General features: G+C 36.9%; 1 protein-coding gene across 6 annotated transcripts in view; it reads right to left on the reverse strand.

Annotated features, from left to right (window-relative positions):
- The window catches only part of ETFA (electron transfer flavoprotein subunit alpha), a 100,976-nt gene that overhangs the window by 63,024 nt on the left and 15,832 nt on the right, over window positions 1–22,120 (reverse strand). For all 6 annotated transcript variants that reach the window (XM_023652974.2, XM_070233019.1, XM_070233032.1 and 3 more), the window contains 5 exons: window positions 13,848–13,947; window positions 9,925–10,035; window positions 9,165–9,266; window positions 7,931–7,999; window positions 2,424–2,506 (listed from right to left, as the gene is read on the reverse strand). In XM_023652974.2, the coding sequence (XP_023508742.1) occupies window positions 2,424–2,506; window positions 7,931–7,999; window positions 9,165–9,266; window positions 9,925–10,035; window positions 13,848–13,947 (465 nt within the window). The remainder of the gene's footprint in view (window positions 1–2,423; window positions 2,507–7,930; window positions 8,000–9,164; window positions 9,267–9,924; window positions 10,036–13,847; window positions 13,948–22,120) is intronic.

Consider the following 22,120-nt stretch of genomic DNA (forward strand, 5'->3'; position numbering starts at 1 on the left):
AACAATAATAAAAATAACAGATATTCACTCACTGAATAAAACAGGACCCCTAAGTTCCTACTGATATAAATAAATGAATAAACTGAAAGTTTGAATTAGAATATTCACATCATTTCAAAGTATATCTCATAAAACATTTATTAATTACAAAGGAAGAAGTTTGACAGATCTCACCTTAAACAAATGATCAAAGTCAAAATTATCAGTAATAAGACAAAATGAAATTGTGTAGCACCTGATAGGATGAAATATTACTTTTGTGATACTCCTGTCAAAGATGCATAACCTAAATGGAATTGTCAGAAAACATCAGACAAACCTAAATTGAGGCATATTCTATTCTACAAAATAGCTGTCCTATAATCTTCAAAAGTGTCAAAGTCATGAAAGTCAAGGCAAGACAGGAACTGTTTAAGATGGAAGGATTCATGACAACACGTGCAACATGCGATTCTGAAATATATCCTTTTGCTATGACGGACATTACTGGGACAAGTGGCAAAGCCTGAATGGGTTCTGATGATTAGATAGTGTTAATGTCTTGATTTTAAAGGTTGTACTGTGGTTATGTAGGAGAATGTCCTACATATTTGGGGATGATGGGGCATCATCTCAGCAACTTACTCTCAAGTGGTCCACAAAGATAAAGGTTTTTGCCCTGTACTTGTAAGTTTTCTGTAAACTCGAGGTGGTTTCAAAAAAAGTTTTAACGTCTTAAAGAAAAATACACACACACACGCAAATACATACATTTATACATGCCCAGGCCTAACTCAGAGTTAAGGAATCAGAATCTCTGGGGATTATATGATTTATGTTAAAGAAAGTCTTCAAAGCATTTAACATATTTAAATTCCTTATGAAAAACAATTCAATAATTCTATCTTCATAACAGTCATGTTAAAGGATGCTGATTGCATGACATTTATTTTCAATACATGTAAAGATGCCACGGGTCATTCCCTGTCATTCTGCTATTCTGCTTAATAACAAGTGATTCCTTTCAATCAAAATAAATAAAAGTTTGTCTGCCATCTCAGTGCTTATCTCTGGATTTCTTGTGGTATTATTGATTAGGAAGGTTGTAAATGTGATCTTCTGTAAATTCAAGCCTGAAGAAGTGACTCATGGAAACTTGGACAAACAAGACTTCCACAAAAAATACATGTGTGCCACTCCTAATTAAATGCCATGGAAGGCTTGAGCTCATCTGCTCAATAAATGCTCTCTCATAGCCTGACTAACGTAGTATCACAAGCAAACAGGTTACATCATTTTGTGACTTCATTTATAAACAGTATTAGTACCTATTTTAGGTTTTGAGATCTTATCTTACTTCAAACAAGCTGAATAACACAAAAAGTATTAATCATAAGAGGAAAGACCAATATATTAGATCTCATAAAAATTAAAAATTTCTGCTCATCAAAAGAAAATCAATAGAGATGGGCAAAAATACCCACAGTACATGTATCTGACAAAGAATTTGTATGCAGGTTATATAAAGCTGCCCTACAAAGAGACAATAAAAAGATAAGACACCTAATTTTAAAATGGGAAAAGACTGAACAGACACTTCAAAACAAAATTCAAAGACGAGTTAAAAATTTTGACTATTTTGAAATTTTGAATGAACATCTGATAGAACAGGGAATTGAGATATGAGATTTTTTTAATAGATATGACTTAATATCTTGTTTTGAAATACATAAAAAACACCTTTTGTTTTGAAATACATAAAAGAACTCATTTTCCTCCACACAATAAAGATTTAAACAGGCTGAGAATCCTATTCAGTGAAAACTTTTATCATCTAAGAAATGTAAACTATCATTAGATATTGTTAGTGATTCAACTTTGACACTAAAGTATTCATTTTCTAAGTTTTGGATAGGTTTTACTGAAGAATATTTTAGTATAATTTATCTATATAGATCAGAATTTTCTGAATTTCGTATAACTAGACAAAATACAGATATAAACTAGATGTTCAGAAAGCTATAATTGTCATTCACGGCTCTTGATTTTGAGATTCTGTGTTCATTAATACAGATTCATTGTTTTTACAGATTGATTTTATATAGGCTAATGGTAATAAACGTTAATGTGAACTTATAAAATCCATTTAATAATAAAATGCTGCTTTTATCAATTTTATATTTGGTGTTGTGATACAAATTTGACAAAGTTTTCCACTGTTTTAAAAAATTTGAAAAACAATGCTGGATTTAAGAACTGCTAAGCATTTTACTGAAACCAAGAAAACCACAGACATTGTGAGGAGGAGGACAGATTCACCACGGTAATGGCTAACTCCTTAGGTACACTGAATAGGACATAAATCACAGAGATGATTGTTTAACAAATATATACAGTTCGTACCCCACAGAATTTTGCATGGCATGTTTTATTGCAATACTTACTGGTGCTACTATTTTTCCTGTCTGTCCAACTTGCATGTCGTTGGGAACAAAGCCAGCATCAACAGCAGCACGAGAAGCACCAACTAAGGGAAACAAATATTGGGCATTTTTTTAAGCTCTATTATTCAGCTAGTTGGGATATTCACTGATAACTAAAAAAAAAAAAAAAAAAGAAAAAAAAAGACACTGATATAGTACAGTAAGAAATTTATTTCATGGGGCCAGCCCAGTGGCACAGCGGTTAAGTTTGCACGTTCCGCTTCTCGGAAGCCCGGGGTTCGCCGATTTAGATCCCGGGTGCGGACACGGCACTGCTTGACAAAAGCCATGCTGTGGTAGGTGTCCCAGGTATAAAGTAGAGGAAGATGGGCATGGATGTTAGCTCAGGGCCAGTCTTCCTCAGCAAAAAAGAGGAGGATTGGCAGTAGTTAGCTCAGGGCTAATCTTCCTCAAAAAAAAAAAAAAGAAAGAAAAATTTATTTCATAAAGGCCTTACTTTAAAAAAAAGTCCCTTGTCTCTGATCAAGAATTCTAAAACTAAGTACTAGCACATTTTATACACAAAGCTTCAAGAACTGCCTTCTACTTATAACCAAGGATTTAAGATTTTAAATTTGGCCTAACTCCCCTGTTTGCTTTATCAAAAGGCATTCAGACATTCACAAAACATGTTATAATCTGTTTGGGATGTCATTATATAATACTTCTTTTATGTAATAACTTCACAACTTTTAAAGACAGGTACTATAACACCATTGCCTCTTTTGACCAGATAAAGAAAAAAGCAACATATAACACAAGATAAAGGTTTAACCAATATTTGCTTTAAAAAAAATAAATTAGAATTTAACTAAACTTCTATCCTCATTCAGCAGGAATCAACAGGCAGCCCCGTTCTTGGACTAAAGCCACCTCACTCGCAGCAGGTGTCAATGAGCCTCACGTCCTCTTCACCTCCAACTGGAGAGGACAGAGGAAGCCACAGACAATACTCACTACCTCCTAAAACTCACAGTCTCAACACCACTACCCATCTTGAATCAGTCAGGACTGATCACATTCTGCCTTTTACTTACATCAGTCACTATAACAAGTCCCAGACTCAAAGGTTATCCTTCATAACCCATACACCGATCCCCATAATGCCCTGCATGCTCCCTAATCTGCACCCATCTCACACTCCTCCTCAATTCTTGAACACTTAAGATATGATTTTTGGAACTGACAGATTCTCTATATATTCCATCTATTTGTCTAGATGTTCCCTGAGGACAATTCCCCTGCAACCCGCTCCAGCAAATGTTGCTTTGTCTGCCACCATAGTCGTACCACTGGGCCTGGAGATGCGACTCCTCACTGCCACTCTCAGAAAGTTTCCCCTCCTTCCTCCTTAAAATTAAAAGGCCTCAGTTTTGCTTCTCATGTCATCAGATTATACCAACCGTCTATTGCTGTGTCATCTATCACCTCCCTAGATCAATCCCCTTCATTTCTCCATGATTTTTAGCCTCTGGGTCATTGTCACTTTCTCCAATACTGCTCTCGTCTTAATTCTTGGAGATTTCAGCACTCTGGCTTCTCAGCTCCTTGAACAACTCTTCTCCAGTCATCTTGTCCTCCACCCTACCTCAGTCATACCCATGGTCATATCCCCAACCTTTCCATTACCAATATCCCTCAATAATCTCAATTTCCAACGTCTCTCCGTGATCTCCTCTTTACAGTTGACCTCCTTTAGTACCAAACTCCAACAATCCACTGACCCCACTGGGATTATATACCCCAGAGAGATAGTGAATAGAACAGTGAAATTCTATTCACTATCCCTCTCTTTCCTCATGTTCTTTCTTCTTTCTTTATCCAGCTTAAATTCTATGATCAATGACTCTAATCACTCCTTTGCATTTGCCTTCAATTTCCTTGCCCTCCTCTTACATCATCACACTCATTTGGAAAAACCTCCATCTCTGGTTAACTGATTAAGCAATCTCTCCACCTTTTCCATACCTGTCCTCCTGTCGTTCAGCATGACTGGAGGAAAAGACCAATACTCAGCCATGTTTACTGAGTTTAACTTAAAAAAAAAAAAAATAGGCTTAATTCTCTCACTCTTTCCTAAACTATAATTTCATCTTTTCTTCACTCCTCAAACTTCCAGTACTCCCTAACATCTTCACTCTCAGCTGAGGACCTTGCTTCCTATTTCGTTGAAAAACTGTAACAATCCGAAGAGAACTTGCTCGTGCTCCAACTAACACATTCACCCATCAACCTGCAGCTGTGTCCATATTCTCTCTTGTCTAGTCAAGGACATTGTTCAAGCAACTCTCCCCTCTCTCCTATATGATTAATTTTTCCCTCTCAATTGAAGCATTCCCATTAGCATATATGCATGCTATTATTTGTCCCATCTTTAAAAAGTCCCTCTGTTGGTCCCACTCCTCCTCTAGCTACTGTCCATTTCTCTGCTCTCCTATATAGCAAAATCCCTCTAAAGAGTCATCTGTATTCATTGTTTCCCTTCCAGTCCTCCTATTCTATTTCTAAAACCTTTTCTACTAAAATTTAACACACATACAAAAAAGCACATAAATCACAAATGTACTGCTCAATGGATCATCATAAAGTGAATACAGCCATGTAACCACTACCCAGAACGATTTTTTTTTTTTTTGAGGAAGATTAGCCCTGAGCTAACATGCTGCTGCCAATCCTCCTCTTTTTGCTGAGGAAGACTGGCCCTGAGCTAACATCCGTGCCCATCTTCCTCCACAGCATGGACACCTACCACAGCATGGCTTGCCAAGCCGTGCCATGTCCGCGCCCGGGATCCGAACCGGTGAACCCCGGGCTGCCGAAGCACAACGTGAGAACTTAACCGCTGCACCACCGGGCCGGTCCCTAAGACGATTCTTTTAAACCCACTCCAATCAGGTTTTCACCCCTACTACTCCACTAAAACAGGTCAAAGTCACCAATGACCTCTAAGTGGCTTAATTCATTAGTCACTTTTCAATCCTCATCTTCCTTGACCTTCCTAGCAACAGCTTTTGACATAGTTGACCACTCTTTTCCTTACTCAAACACTTCATTTGGATTCCAAAATGTCATACTCTCTGTCCTGGTTTTCCTGCCTTACTTACCATTCCCGTTTTGGTTGTCTTCTCCCCTTCTTTCCTACCTCTCAACCTTACAGTGTCTAGGGCTTAGTCCTGGGACCTCTTTTTTTATCTACATTCAACTCCCCTTGGTGATTTCATCCAGTCTCATGGCTTCAGTCATCATCTAAATGAAACTGACTCCGAAATTTATATCTCCAGCCCAACCTTCTCCAGTGAACTCCAGACTTCCTATACCAACTGCTTAATCAACATCTCTACTTGGATGTCCATTATTAGACATCTCAAAACTTAATATGCCCAAAACTGAACTCCTGATCTCTTCTTGGAAACCATACCACTTGGGGTCTTTCCCACTTAGCTAATGGCAACTCCATCCTACGAGTTGCCAAATAAAAATTTTCTCTCATAATTTATATCCAATCTGTCAGGAAATCCCAATGGTTCTCCCATCAAATATATGTCCCAAAACTATTTCTCCCCACATCTATTGCTACTAACCTGGTCCAAACCACAAGCATCTCTCACTCAAATGATTGAAACAGCCTCCTAATTGATCTCCTTGTTACTGCACTTAACCACCTAGTCTATTCTCAAAATTGTAACCAGAGTGATCCTTTTACTTTGTGTCAGATCATGTGACTCTTCTGCTCAAACTTTTCAATAGTTCCCCATTTCATTCATAAAAAAGCAATCTCCTTACAAAGGCCTACAAGCCCTATGTGATCTGGTCTATTATTCCCAATCTTATCTCTTATTACTCTCCCTTTTTGCACTTTTCATTCCAGCCACACTGGCCTGCTTGCTATTAATCACACAGACCAGACATGCGCCTGCCTTAGCCAAGCCCTTTGCACTTTACTGGTCCCTATACCTCAAACCTCTCTCTCAGATCTGCTCATGGCTTCATTCCTCAGCTCCTTCAAACCTTTGTTTGGGTGTCTCCTTATTATTACGGCCTACTCTGACCATCTTATTTAAACTGCAATCCTCCCTCTCCGACACTCCTTCTCCTTTTCCTGTTGTCCAACAGCATTTACTACCCTCTGATATACTATTTATTTACTAATTTATTATGTTTAGTGTCTGCAGTAGGCAGAAAAATGGCTCCTCCAAAGATATATTCATTTTAATCCCCAAAACCTGTGAACATTACCTATGGCAGCATAAATGATATAAAGTTAAGAATCTTGGGAGAAGGTGCTTATCCTGGATTATCTAGGTGGGCCCTAAATGTCATCACACGTATCCTTATAAGGATGCAGAGGGAGATGACGCAGATACAGAGGAGAAGGTGATATGAAGACAGAGGCAGAGATTGAAGTGACACAGCCACAAGCCCATGAATGCCAGGGCAGCCACTAGACCCTGGAAGAGGAAAAGAACAGATTTGCCCCCAGAGTGCGTGTGGCTCTGCCAACACCTTGATTTCAACACACTTCTTGCCTCTAGAACTGTAAGAGAATAATTTTCTGTTGTTTTAAGCCACCATTTTTATGCTAATTTATTATAGTAGCCATTTGAAACTAATACAAAGTCTAATCTCACCGAAGCAGAAATGTTAACTTCCACAAGAGCAGAGAGACTTTTTGCTTATTTTGTTCACTGCTATTTCCCTAGCTCCTAAAATAGTGTCTTACATATGGCAGACACTCCATAGATATTTGTTCAATTAAACAATGAGTGAAATAAACATCCTCAGTGAAATGCAACCATCTGATTATAAAGAGTCAATATCATGCCTTTATTCAGACAAAACCATTACTGTTTCCATGGGTACAGATAGTAATATAAAAGCACAGGAAAAACCTAGAAAGTTATACACAAAACTCTTAAAAGGGGGAGGACAGGATTGAGACTTTTTTGTAAAAAGCAGAATATATTCATTTAATAGTGCATAATTAAAAACTAAAATATTTTTAATTTTCTGATTTTTCAAAAAACATCATTCCATTCTCACTGATAGACCTTTAATAAGTTCGATCTTTCCTATAAATTGTAAACTATAATTTTAAAATAATGTTAAATGTTAACTTCTATTTGTATGAGATTTATATTAGACCACCAATAAAGAGAAAAACAAAAGCATTCCTGAATCTGAAGTAGGCACCAAAGCTACCATTTAAATTATTTTTAAATGAAAAAGACTACTAAGGCTCAGCAACTGTAAGAGTATCACATAAATAATAAAAAAGAACAAAGACACCCTCTCACTGAATGCTATACCATTTACTTGGAGACTAGGAAAAACTGTTTAAGACAGAAAAGTTGAAAACTAGAAAAAGCAAAATAATTTGCAGCCTTGAGTGACTTATATATAATTGAAATAATGAAGAAAAATATTTCAACGAAAAGGGAACATTTTTCTACTAAGGAAAATAACTTTACCTGCAGCATGTAGTTGATCCGCCAAGTCATATAACAACTTAAAGTTCTCTCCACTTTTCAAACCCCGACCTCATTAAAAAAGATGAAAAAAAACAAATTAAGCAAATATAAACTTGCTTCTATAAAAATTTTGCAATTTTGTATAGAGTGAATCTTCATATTACACATCTGCCATATTAAGCATGCCATCTCCTCTATAAAGTCTTTCCTGACTTCTCCAATTATATTCCTGTACTTCTCCTATAAAGCATTCAACACTACTGTAATTAACTAACCAGTTAACTAATTGTATAATGAGTCTTAAAAATCAGTCTTCCCCATTAGAACAAAAACTCTTTAACTGCAGGATGCATAGCTATTTTGGTCACGGCTATATCCACAGTATTTAGCAAAACTTCATTAACTGACTGAATGAAATTATTTGAAGGGAAGTCATTTCACTAGTCTTTAAATTCCTTAAGAGTAAGAATACCCTGCCTTTTCCTCTGTTTCTCCAGCACTTTACAATGGGCCTTGCATAGAATAGATACCCAACAAACATTTCTTGAGTAAATAAGTGAATAAATGAGTCAGATATATCTTTCTGAAATATTAAATGACTTCCTCTCGATGTTGCTTGTAATACAAGGCTATTTGGAAACTTAATTATTTTATCTGATGTTTAGTCTGGAAAGATTTTTAAATCATAGCAGTAATTATTTTTTCAAAAAGTCAGCAAGCTATAAAAAGCTTTTTTTAATAAGGAGCATGATATACAAAAAAGAAGCAAGTCTTGTGCAATATTAACAGCTTTGATATTAAATGTGAAAAAACTTTCAAAGAGTTATTCATAGAGACCTAGACAACTCTGGAAGTCTTTCAAAGTAAAGGGTGGGGATCATACAACATGATCCTGAGATTCCCACCAGTCCTTTCTATGATTCAGAAGCCAACCATACTCTTCAAGATAATATGGAAGTCAGTCAACAAGACAAAGATACCAAGATGCAAAGCTATGGGGATGATTTGTACCATGCTCCCCCTAGTGCCACTGAAACAGATTTACAACAAAAAGCCCAAATTGTGTATTAAGGTCATGATTTCATTTTCCTAATTGGTAAAATGCCAATAATACTTGCATACTTCTTACATTTGAAAAAAGATCTGTACGTCTCTGAAATAACTATTAATAAAATCAAAGTATTTTAAGTTTACATCATCTTTTTAAATTAATACATTTTAATATTCCACTTACCACCAGATACTACCACTTTGGCACCAGTCAGCTCTGGTCGATCACTTTTTGTTAATTTCTGATCAAGCCATTCTGATATCCCCACTGGGGAAGTACTTGATGCTGCATACATTGACATACATATCACAAAACAATGACTATGAGTTCAAGTTCTATAATAATAATAATTTTTAGGAGAAACACACAAAGAATTAATTCCATGAAATTTAAGTTAGTTACTGTGAATTTTTTGTCCTCCTAACTTCATTTCCTCTGATTTTTGGAAAGACTTAAAGAGACTAGATTCCAGACTTCACCTCATCAGCTATATGACTTTTGAGAAATTACTTAATTCTCTGAGTCTACCTGTAAAACTGGAATAATTCTCTCTCCATGGGGTTCAAATAAGATACTATATATGTTAAAGTGTAGCACCCTCTATACATTTGCTATTACTACATTCTTCCATTATATCAAATCTCCCAAGTATAATAGGAACAGTGAGAGTAAAAAATATTAACATCAATATAACAGATTAATCTTAATGGACCCTCTCTCCACCACTTCTTTTGTTCCACCAAAGCGACTATCCTAGTACCAAAAATGACAGGAAAAAGATAGTTATGAATATTTCTTATTTTTGTATAAGCTTGGGAGTATCACTGAGATTCAGCTCTCAAATACTCTGCATTACAAATTTAACCAGAGGCCATCTCTAACCCTAATATAATCTGTAAACTAAAAAACAAGAAACACATACAAACTCCAACTGAACACTCACCCTGTTCCAAACTAGCACTACCTCCACTTGTTGCTGCAGCTTCAAAAGATGTTCCTCTGACAGTAAATACCTTCACTTTCTCGTCACACTTCACCGTACATAAAGCATTTCCTGAAATACACAATTTCTTTATTTTGTATTTATTATTTTTTTTATTGTGGTCATAATAGTTTATAACATTGTGAAATTTCAGTTGTACATTACTATTTTTCAGACACCATATAAATGTGCCCCTTGACTCTTCTGCCAAGCCCCGGGTCCTCTCCCCCGGGTAACCACTGAACGGTTCTCTTTGTCCATAAGTTTGTTTATCTTCCACAAATGAGTGAAATCATATGGTGTTTGTCTTTCTCTGTCTGGCTTATATCACTTGACATAATACCCTCACAGTCCATCCATATGGCTGCAAATGGGACAGTTTGTATTTTTTTATGGATGAGTAGTATTCCATTGTATACATATACCACATCTTCTTTATCAAATCATCAGTCGATGGGCACTTAGGTTGCTTCCATGTCTTGGCTATTGTGAATAATGATGCAATGAACATAGGGGTGCATAAGTCTCTTTGTATTATTGACTTCAAGTTCTTCAGATAAACACCCAGTAGTAGGATAGCCGGGTCATATGGTATTTCTATTTTTAATTTTCTGAGAAACCTCCACACTGTTTTCCACAGTGGCTGCACCAGTTTGCATTCCCACCAGCAGCGTATCAGGGTTCCCTTTTCTCCACAACCTCTCCAACATTTATTTTTTGTCTTGGTGATTATAGCAACTCTAATGCCCATAAGCTGATATCTAAGTGTAGTTTTGATTTGCATTTCCCTGATGATTAGTGATGTGGAGCATCTTTTCATGTGCCTATTGGCCATCTGTAGATCATGTAGAAAATGTCTGTTCATATCCTCTACCCACTTTTTGATTGGGTTGTTTCTTTTTTTGTACTTCAGTTGTGTGAGCTCTTTATATATTATGGAGATTAACTCCTTATCAGATACATGCTTTGCAAATATTTTCCCCCAGTTGCTGGGTTGTTTTTTCATTTTGATCCTGGTTTCCTTTGCCTTGCAGAAGCTCTTTAGTCTAATGAAGTCCCATTTGTTTATTTTTTCTTTTGTTTCCCTTGTCCAAGAAGACATGGTATTTGAAAAGATCCTTTTAAGAAAATACACAATTTATTTTTAAAAAAGAGGAAAGGCAACAAAACAAGTATTTCTTTGAGATTCAGGATTTACTTCACAAAGACAAGGAAGAAGTAACTGTGGACCAGTTGTACCACCTCTACAGACTATAGGAAAAGTACCCATAACATGAAGAAACATATCAGTGGATATCTGTATAACCTCGAATGTCTTTAAAAATAGGACAAGTGCTGACCAGCCTGAAAGCAAGAAACTGGAATAGGCAGCCACACTAATAAGGTACACTATTCCAAAAAAGGAATATAAATAAAAGCTTCTTTCTCCAAAAACAACACCATCGGTAACTAAACAATATGAGCTGCAACAACTTAATAAGAATGAAGCTACTATGCATGCTAAGGGAGGAAAGTAAGTGAAAACATGACAGGGCACAAAGAATAAGAATTATGATATTCCAAGACTCAAAAAGGATTTGAGACATTTCTTATGGATTAGCAATCACATTAAGAGTGACCTAAACTATGATCAACTATTTCTCCTCAAACACTACTAAAGATGAAAGACTTGAGAATTGACCATTTATACTGAAGGACACAACTTCAATCAGGAAGAACAAAGAGTTCACTACCTCCTCCGGCCTCTCTAGGGACCAGTGTGCTTAGCAAAACAGCAATCAACTAAAGAGACACTGAAATAAATTTCTTAATGTAGATGGAAATGGAGTGGAAGCAGCAAAGAAGACTGAGAATACTGTTTTAAAAAAAAAGTTTGATTACACGGAGAAAAAAGAACAAAGTTGGAGGCATCACAATGCCTCACTTCAAAATATACTACAAAGCTATGGTAATCAATACAGCAAGGTACTGGTACAAAAACAGGCACACAGATCAATGGAACAGAACTGAAAGCCCAGAAGTAAAACCACACATCTGTGGACAGCTAATCTTTGACGAAGGAGCTAAGAACATACAATGGAGAAAGGAAAGTCTCTTCAGTAAATGGTGCTGGGAAAACTGGACAGCCACATGCAAAAGAATGAAGGTAGACCACTATCTCACACCATACACAAAAATAAACTCAAAATGGATCAAAGACTTGAAGATACGACCTGAAACTATAAAACTCCTGGAAGATAATATTAGCAGTACACTCTTTGACATCGAACTAAAAAGGATCTTTTCAAATACTATGTCCTCTCAGACAAGGGAAACAGAAGAAAAAATAAACAAGTGGGAATTAATCAGACTAAAGAGCTTCTGCAATGCAAAAGAAACTAGGATCAAAACAAAGCAACAACCCACCAACTGGGAGAAAACATTGCAAATAATATATACAACAAGGAGTTAATAACCACAATATATAAAGAACTCATAAAACAACAACAAAAACACAACCTGATCAAAAAATGGGCAGACGATATGAACCGACATTTCTCCAAAGAAGACATATAGATGGCCAACAGGCACATGAAAAGATGTTCAACATTACTAATCATCAGGGAAATACAAATCAAAACTACAATGAGATATCACCTTACACCTGTTAGAATGTCTATAATTACCGAGACAAAAAACAACAAATGCTGGAGAGGATGTGGAGGAGAAAAAGGAACCCTCATCCACTGCTGGTGGAAATGCAAACATAGTGCCGCCACTACGGAAAACAGTATGGAGATTTCTCAAAAAATTAAAAATGAAATACCATACAATCCAGCTACCCAACTACTGGGTATTTATCCAAAAAACTTGAAATCAACAATTCAAAGAGACTTATGCATCCCTATGTTCACTGCAGCATTATTCACAATAGCCAAGATGTGGAACCAACCCAAGTGCCCATCAACCAATGAGTGGATAAAGAAGACATGGTGTATATATATAATGGAATACTACTCAGCCATAAAAAAGAAAAAGTCATCCCATTTGCAACAACAGGGGTAGACTTTGAGGGTATTATGTTAAACAAAATAAGCCAGACAGAGAAAGACAAACACCACATGATTTCACTCATATGTGGAAGATAAACAAACACATGGACAAAGAGAACAGATCAGTGGTTACCAGAGGGCAAGGGGGTTGGCGGATGAGTATATGGTGACTGACAAATAATAATGTACAACTAAAATTTCACAATGTTATAAACTATTATGACTTCAATAAAATTTGAAAAATTTTAAAAATTAAAATAAAAATAGAAAGTCTGCTTTTCCAGGTGCCACTTACAAAATATATTGAATAGTGAATCTAATTTTTATTGATCACTGGAAAAATCTCATTCTGTAAACTGAATGACAAGAAGGAAAGAACTGTGCTTTGAATCTATCAGAGAGAATGTCATGGCATGGTCTAGTAGCAACTCTAAGATTTTTCTCAGAAACCTTTAAGATAGACCATTTACAGCAAGTGTATGACTTGTTTCAAAATCCTATCTTCAAGGGGCTGGCCTGGTGGCGTGGTGATTAAGTTCGCACATTCTGCTTCGGCGGCCTGGGGCTCACCAGTTCAGATCCCAGGTGTGGACCTATGCACTGCTTGTCAAGCCATGCTGTGGCAGGCGTCCATATACAAAGTAGAGGAAGATGGGCACAGATGTTATCTCAGGGCCAGTCTTCCTCAACAAAAAGAGGAGGATTAGCAGCAGATGTTAGCTCAGGGCTAATCTTCCTCAAACAAAAAAAGAAATAAAGACAGACAGAAAATCCTATCTTCAAGATTAATTTCTGCTTTTAAAATTTATAAAAATTTAACATGTTTATTAATTATTTTCCTTGTGTACTCACCTGCATAAATAGTTCTTACAAATGTGTCGGGTGACTTGATCACAGTGATGTCAGAAATTGGGGCTACATCAAGTTTGGCTGCTATTCTGGGCAAAAGGTTCTAAAAGTAAAATAAACAGTGAGTTACACACATACGTGCTAATGCATGGCTATAAACTATCAGCAATAACATTCTCTAAATGCATATTCTGTAGAAATTTTAATTCAAATATACTTTACATGCATCTTTAGACATACTGCAACTTTAAGTACAACTTTTTGGACAGCCTTTAAGACTAAGTAAGAGCCAACCATTACTTTAACTACATTAAGAGTTTTATGAGTTTTATAGTAATAAACCACCTTCATTCAGTATGTTGAATTATGAGATATGATATTTGCTTTAACAAACATCACTTCAGAGTGTGACAGTTACAGATTACTGAATTTAGATAAGAAGAGATAAAAAAATACTCAGAAGAGCAGTAAAATTCTCAAATACTGAAAAAGAATATACTTGTACATATTTACTTAAAGTGTATGAAAGAAAAATTTCAAAGACATTTTCACCTTTTAAAAAATCGATAGCATAAAAAAAGATCAAAGCTAACCTAAATGTCCATCAACAGGGGATAGGTTTATAAATTATAGTTTATCCATATAATGGAATCCTATATAATCATAAAAAACAATGAAAAAGGAGCTGGCCCGGTGGCATAGTTTGGTTAAGTTTGCATGCTACACTTCAGTGGCCCAGGGTTCACAGGTTTGCATCCCTGGCACGGACCTAGCACTGCTCATCAGGCCATGCTATGGCAGCATCCCACATAAGGTAGAGGAAGACTGGCACAGATGTTAGCTCAGTGACAATCTTCCTCAAGCAAAAAAAGGAATATTGGCAACAGATGTTAGCTCAGGGCCAACCTTTCTCACCAAAAAAAAAAAATACATATGACAAAGGTGAAGCACAGCATGTATAGTATGTATAAAAAGAGCAACAAAAATTAATGTATACACTTCTCCTCATATATGCATGTAACATCTCTGGAATAGATACATGTGATAACTTTGCTCTCTCTAGCAGGGATCTCACAATATTTCCAGGTTTCAGTTACCTCACCTCACGATGAAAAGAAGAGAATCCCTATACCTCTAGACTAAAATTCTATGACTCCAGAGCTCTTAAACAGAGAGTGTCAGTTAGTGAAGACTGAATTTCCATACTTTCTAGACTCAAAGGTCTCTCAGATGATGACATTATCTAAGTGGAATAAAAAAAGTGAAGTGTTGCTTTTATCATACAAATAGACGGCATCTCTTGAACTTGATAAATGATACCACTTCTGGCAGGTAAACTTTCACTATAACAGTATCCACGTTCCTCCCCTCATTCTATCCCCAAACCCTCTCTGTTCTCTAAGAATTCTCCCAGGATTATCCTCTAATTAGTCCTTTATTCTGCATCCTCTTACATGAATGTACAATATCTAATTGGCCCTAGCATGTATTTTGTTTAGAAATAATTTTTAATATACATACTATATGACCTTCAACTAAATTTATAAGCACCCTGAGGGCAGAGATTTTGTGTCTTCTATTTATCTTATGTCCTTACCCCTTATCTAACAAGTGGTCTATATAAATTGATGCTAACAAGTGTTGACAGCCTAAATCAATTTCCTCCTGTCATATCTCCAACAGGAAAGATTTTCTAATTTTCAGTTTGCTACCTACATATATATAGAAATGCTCTTTCAACCATGATAGAAAAGCTACTTAAAAGTTCCATAGTTTAGAAAAAATTAAGATCTCGTAGAAAATAAAGGGTTTGGTCTGGGTGATGTCAGCATCATGGTGGAGTGAGCTATTCCCTTTGCCTCTCCCCTCTAAGTTACAACAAAACAGACATTCATTAACCAACAGAAGATTCCCTACACAGCACAACAGGACGCCTGAGAGATCCACACAGCCGTACATCTGAAAGTGAGTGGACTGGATCCCCAGAAAGCAGTGGAATCAGGTGAGCACACCCCTCCCTCTTCCCAGCAGCAGTAAGCAAGGTCACAGAGCCTCACACAGCAGCCCGGCAACACTGTAAGAGGAGGTGGGAACAGCTGAGTCTGGGGGCATGAACACTTTTGGAGTGGTAGCCACACCTGCAGGAGCACCCACTGTGCCATGGTGGCCCTGCCCATGGGAATGCTCCCCCCAGCAGCAGCAGCTCAGCCCTTGTGAAGGTGCCCCACCCACCAAACACAGCAGCTCAGCTAAACCACCCATGGGCGCAGTGCAGGTCCATGCTTGTGCAACCCAACCACTGAGCACAGAGGCCCTACCAACACTAGAGTGACCCACCAAGAGCCCACCCAAGCACAGAGCAGCCCTAACCACACAACTTCCAGCAGATGGGGCAGCATCAGAAACAAAGCTCCTGTTCCACCCCAGCAGTGCAGGTGGAATCTGCGACCTGATGCTACCACAAATGCAGAGGCAAAGGATCAATTCATCAAACACCATGATGGGGGCCAGCCCCATAGCCAAGTGGTTAAGTTTGCGCGCTTTGCTTCAGCAGCCCAGGGTTTCACTGGTTTGGTTCCTGGGTGCGGATCTAGCACCATTCATCAAGCCAGGCTGACGCAGCATCCCACATAGTAGAACTAGAAGGACCTACAACTAGAATATACAACTATGTACTAGGGGGCTTTGGGGAGAAGAAGAAGGAAAAAAAACCAAAACACCATGAAGAACTACAGTAACACTTCAGGGCAGAAGGAAAATGACAAGTCTCTAGAAACCAATCCTGAAGTCACAGAAATTTACAATCTCAATGACAGAGAATTTAAAATAGTTGTCATAAAGAAACTCAATGAGTTACAAGAAAACTCAGACAATTCAATGATCTCAGGAATAAAATTAACGAGCAGAAGAAATACTTCACCAAAGTGACTGAAGCCCTTAAAAAAAACTATACAGAAACTCTGGATATGAAGAACACAATTAGTGAGATAAAAAATAAACTAGAAGCCATAAAAAATACAGCTGACATTATGGAGGACAGAATTAGTGAATGACAGGATAGAAATGCTTCAGGTAGAGGAGAAAGAACTAAGATTTTTAAAAAGGGAAAAAATTCTTCAAGAAATATCTGACTCAATTGCTTAGGAGAAGCAACATAAGGATTGTAGGTACTCCAGAGGGAGAAGTGGGGGAGAAAGGAGTAGACAGCTTGTTCAAAAAAATAACAGGTGAGAGCTTTCCAAAACTGGGGAAGGAACTGGACTTACAAATACATGAAACCAATAGAACTCCTAATTACATCGATGCAAAAAAGACCTTCTCCAAGGCATATAATATTAAAACTGGCAAAAGTCAATGATGAAGAAAAAATATTAAGGGCAAGACAGAAGAAAATAACCTACAAAGGAACTGCTATCAGGCTTTCAGCAGATTTCTCAGCAAAAATATTACAGGCTAGGAGAGAATGGAATGATATATTTAAATACTGAAAGACAAAAACTTTCAGCCAAGAATATTCTATCCAGTGGAACTATCCTTCAGGTATCATGGAGAAATAAAAGTTTTCCCAGATAAACTAAAGCTGAGGGAGTTCCTTGACACTAGATCCCCCTTACAAGAAATGATGAAGTAAGCCCTCTTACCTGAAACAAAAAGGCAAAGGTTTACAAAGCTCTGAGCAAGGAGATACATAGGTAGACAAAAATCAGAAAATTGCAGCTCTCTATCTAACAGGTTAGCAAACAATTATGATGAAAGGAAAAAAGCATCAAAAATAACCATAAACAGTTCAATTTCACAACACAAAAAATAATAATTTGTGACAACATTAACTCAGAAATGGAAGAGGAAAGGGATGGAACCTGCTTAGGCTACAGAACATAGGAGGCTATCAGAAAATGGACTATTTCACCCATGACATTTTTTATACAAACCTCATGTTAACCACTAAACAAAAAATCAGAACACAGACACAAATCATAAATAAAGAGAAAACCATCACAGAAAACCACCAAACTGAAATGGCAGTCAGAAATATTAGGGAAGAGAAACAAGGGGAACACAGAACAACCGGAAAACAAGAGATAAAATGGCAGTATTAAGCCCTCGTAAATCAGTAATCACTCTAAATGTAAACGGATTGAATTCTCCAACCAAATTACACAGAGTGGCTGGGTGGATTAAAAAACAAGATCCAACAATATGCTGCCTCCAGGAAACACATCTAAGCTCTAAATACAGACAAAAGCTCAGAGTGAAGGGATGATACTCCAGGGCAAATGACAAGCAAAAGAAAGCAGGTGTTGTCATGCTTATATTTATCAGACAAAGCAGACTTTGACATAAAAAAAGACAATGAGAGGGGCCAGCCCAGTGGTGCAGCAGTTAAGTTCACATGTTCTGCTTCAGCAGCCCAGGGTTTGCCAGTTCAGGTTCTTAGTGCGGACCTACGCACTGCTTGTCGAGCCATGCTATGGCAGGCATCCCACATATAAAGTAGAGGAAGATGGGCACAGATGTTAGTTCAGGGCTAATCTTCCTCAAAAAAAAAAAAAGAGAGACAAAGAGGAGCAGTATATAATGATAAAAGGGACATTCCACCAAGAGAACATAACACTTACAAATATATATGCACCTAACACAGGAGCACCAAAGAATATAAAGCAACTATTAATAGAGCTAAAGGGAGAAATTGACAGCAATACAACAATAGTAGGAGACCTCAACATCCCACTTACACCAATGCATAGATCATCCAGACAGAAAGTCAACAAGGAAACAGTGGCCTTAAATGAAACAGTAGACCAGATGGACTTAACAGATATATATAAAACAGTCTATCCAAAAACAGAAGAATGCATATTCTGCTCAAGTGCACAAGGAACATTCTCAAAGATGGACCATACGTTGGGAAACAAGGCAAGCCTCAATAAATTTAAGAAGATTCAAATCATATCAAGCATCTTTTCTGACCACAAGTTATGAAACTAGAAATCAACTAAAAGAAAAAAGCTGGTAAAGTCACAAATATGTGGAGACTACACAACATGAAACTAACTGAACAACTATTGGGTCAATGAAGAAATCAAAGAACACCTGGAGACAAATGAAAATACAACATACCAACTCTTATGAGATGCAGCAGAAGTGGTGCTAAGAAGGAAATTTATCGCGATATAGGCCCACCTTAACAAACAAGGAAAATTTCAAATAAGTAATCTTAAACTATATCTAACAGAACTAGAAAAAGAAGAACAAATGAAGCCCAAAGTCAGCAGGAGGAGGAAACTAATAAAAATTAGAGCAGAAATAAATGAAATAGGGACTAAAAAAAAACAATAGAAAAAATCAAGGAAATTAAAAGTTGGTTCTTTGAGAAGATAAACAAAATTGACAAACCCTTACCGAGACCTACTAAGTAAAAAGAGAGAAGGCCCAAATAAAACTAGAAATGAAAGAGGAGAAATTACAATGAATACCACAGAAATACACAGGATTATAAGAGAATACTATGAAAAGCTATATGCCAACAAATTGGATAACCTAGAAGAATTGGATAAATTTTTAGACTCATACAATGTCCCAAAACTGAATCAAGAAGAAACAGAGAATCTGAATAGACCAATCACAAGTAATCAAACAATAATCGAAACTCTCCCAAAAAATAAAGGTTCAGGACCAGATGGCTTCTCTGGGGAATTCTTGAAAGTAAATTTACCACGGTACTTAAAGGCATGTTTTTCCAGGTCTGATCTTCCATCTAAATGTCCTGAGAGGGTGGATGGTAAAAGATCTATCTCTATGTTATCCAACAGGCTTGACCACCTGGTTTCAGGGAAGGAGAGGCAATAACTGCCAGAGTGTTCTTTTCAGAGGCTGCAGCACCAGCTACTATTATGTGACCCTTGTCCTCAAAACTCCAATATGTCACAACATAGTAATTAAGTCCAGAGTATTAAAATCCAGCTAATTAGATACAACAAACACCCTTCCTTGGTTTAACAATCTTTTAGGTGAACTGCCATCACAGGAACTCAAGATGCATGAAATTGTGTAAATCACACAAAACAGGATCAAAACTCTCAGAGAGGAAATTTTTTATTTCAGTGCTCACCTCTAACATGCCAAAATACAGTAGTTGGATGCCAAGCCTCTGAGTTAATCATCTCCAGGGAAAAGAAAACCTATTGTAGAGGAAACCCACTCCATTTTTTAACTTCTCTAGTTGATAGATCTTAAAACGCTTGTTCAAACTGCACCATTTCATGTAAGAAAAACAGACTACAGGAAGGTAAATGATAGCCCAAGGTCATATATGTCTGTGGAACCATCTTACTTGTCAATTACTGAACCTCATATAAAAACTGAAAAAGTTATGATAGTCTGCAATGTGACAACCTAAAAAAAAGAACAATTGTTCATTAAACTCAGTATTTACATTGTACACTGAAAATTCTGTTATTGCCTAGGAATTCTACTAACTTTCAAAGAAAAATTTTAATGAGTTCAAATTGATACTTCTAGAAGTTAAAAACAAACTAGAATGATTTACGTGTTTAGGGACTGTGCAAGGTCCCTACACAGTTTGCGGTGATTCATGTCTAGAAGCAATACTGTACCACAGATAAATATTCACAAACACACATTTTGCAAGAAAAGGGATCAGGGGATGGCCCTGTGGCCAAGTGGTTAAGTCTGCACACTCCATGTCAGCAGCCCAGGGTTCACCAGTTCGGATCCTGAGCATGTGCCTACACACCACTCATTAAGCCATGCTGTGGCGGCATCCCACATAAAAGAACAAGAATGACTTACAACTAGGATATGCAAGTATGTGCTGGAGCTTTGCGGAGGGAAAAAAAAGAGGAAGATTGACACCAGATGTTAGCTCGGTGCCAATCTTCCTCACCAAAAAGTATACTTTAAAAAAAAAAAAAAGAGAGATCAATGTATTGGGAACTCACTGTTAATGTCACTCAACATGGTTATTTGATGAAACAGCTTATATCTTACTCCCCAAACTCATATTTAAAAGTCAATCATAACAGAACTGCAAATGTAAAGGGGAAAAAAGTCAAATTAAGACAATTCAAAGAAGAAATAAAAATAACCAATAATTATATGAAAAGATATTTGATCTCAATATCAATTACAGAAATACAAAACTTAAAAAGATATAGTCTTCACCCATCAGATAAGGGGAAAAAATGTTAAAATGTAGAATACAAAGTATTGGCAAGCTATTCTCATATGCACTGATGGAGTATAAACTGAGGCATCCCTCTTTTTTTTTCTTTGGCCAAGGAAGAGTCACCCTGAACTGACATCTGTTGCCAATTTTCCTCTCTTTTTGCTTGAGGAAGATTAGCCCTGAGCTAACATCTTTGCCAGTCTTCCTCTATTTTGTATGTGGGTCACTGCCACAGCATGGCTGACGAGTGGTATAGATTCCCACTCATGCCCTGAAGCTGTGAACCCAGGCCACCAAAGCAGAACACACTGAACTCAACCATTAAACCCAGGGGATTGCCCCTGAGGCATTCTTTTAAGAGTAGCTTAGCAATATATATCAAAATTTTAAAACACATAATCTTTACCCAGCTATTTCACTTCCTGGACGCCATTTTAAATAAATACCAGCATATGTATACAAAGAGGTACATACAGGGACATTTCCTTGCAGCAAAGTTCATAAATACAAAAAAATTAGAAACAACCTAACTGTCCATCCTTGGCTAAATACAGATTATTATGCAGTTATAAGAAAAAGGAGACAGACATATTATGAGCAAATATTTTCCAGACATACTCTTAAGTAAAAACCACTAGTTGCTAAACAATTCATAAAATATCATCCCATTTTAGAGTTAAAAGAAAAAAAATTGTGTGTATATTACAATCTGAAAATCAACACAGAAAGAGGCCTAAAAGAATGTAAAATTGTTAACATCTGTACTTCTGAAGATGGAAGAGAGAGTTGGGAATAAGAAAGGAGACTCTGATACCTTGCTGTGCAAACTGCTGTACTGTATGCATCCTTTATAAGAAGAATGTATTTTTGTACAACTTGATTTATAATCTTTAAAAGCAAAAATAAAAACTAAAAACTGTAGCTTATTAAGAATGGGATACAAGAAAAGGGAGCTAAGACGATACCCATGGCCACAGAGAGAGCAAGACCCAGTGACAAATTCCTTCTCTTGGGCTCCCCCTACCTCCCTCTCCTCCCTTTTTAAAAAACTTCATGCAGACCACTACCCATCTGATAGCACATTCTT

This window comes from Equus caballus, chromosome 1, assembly GCF_041296265.1.
Source record: "Equus caballus isolate H_3958 breed thoroughbred chromosome 1, TB-T2T, whole genome shotgun sequence".
NCBI lineage: Eukaryota > Metazoa > Chordata > Mammalia > Perissodactyla > Equidae > Equus > Equus caballus.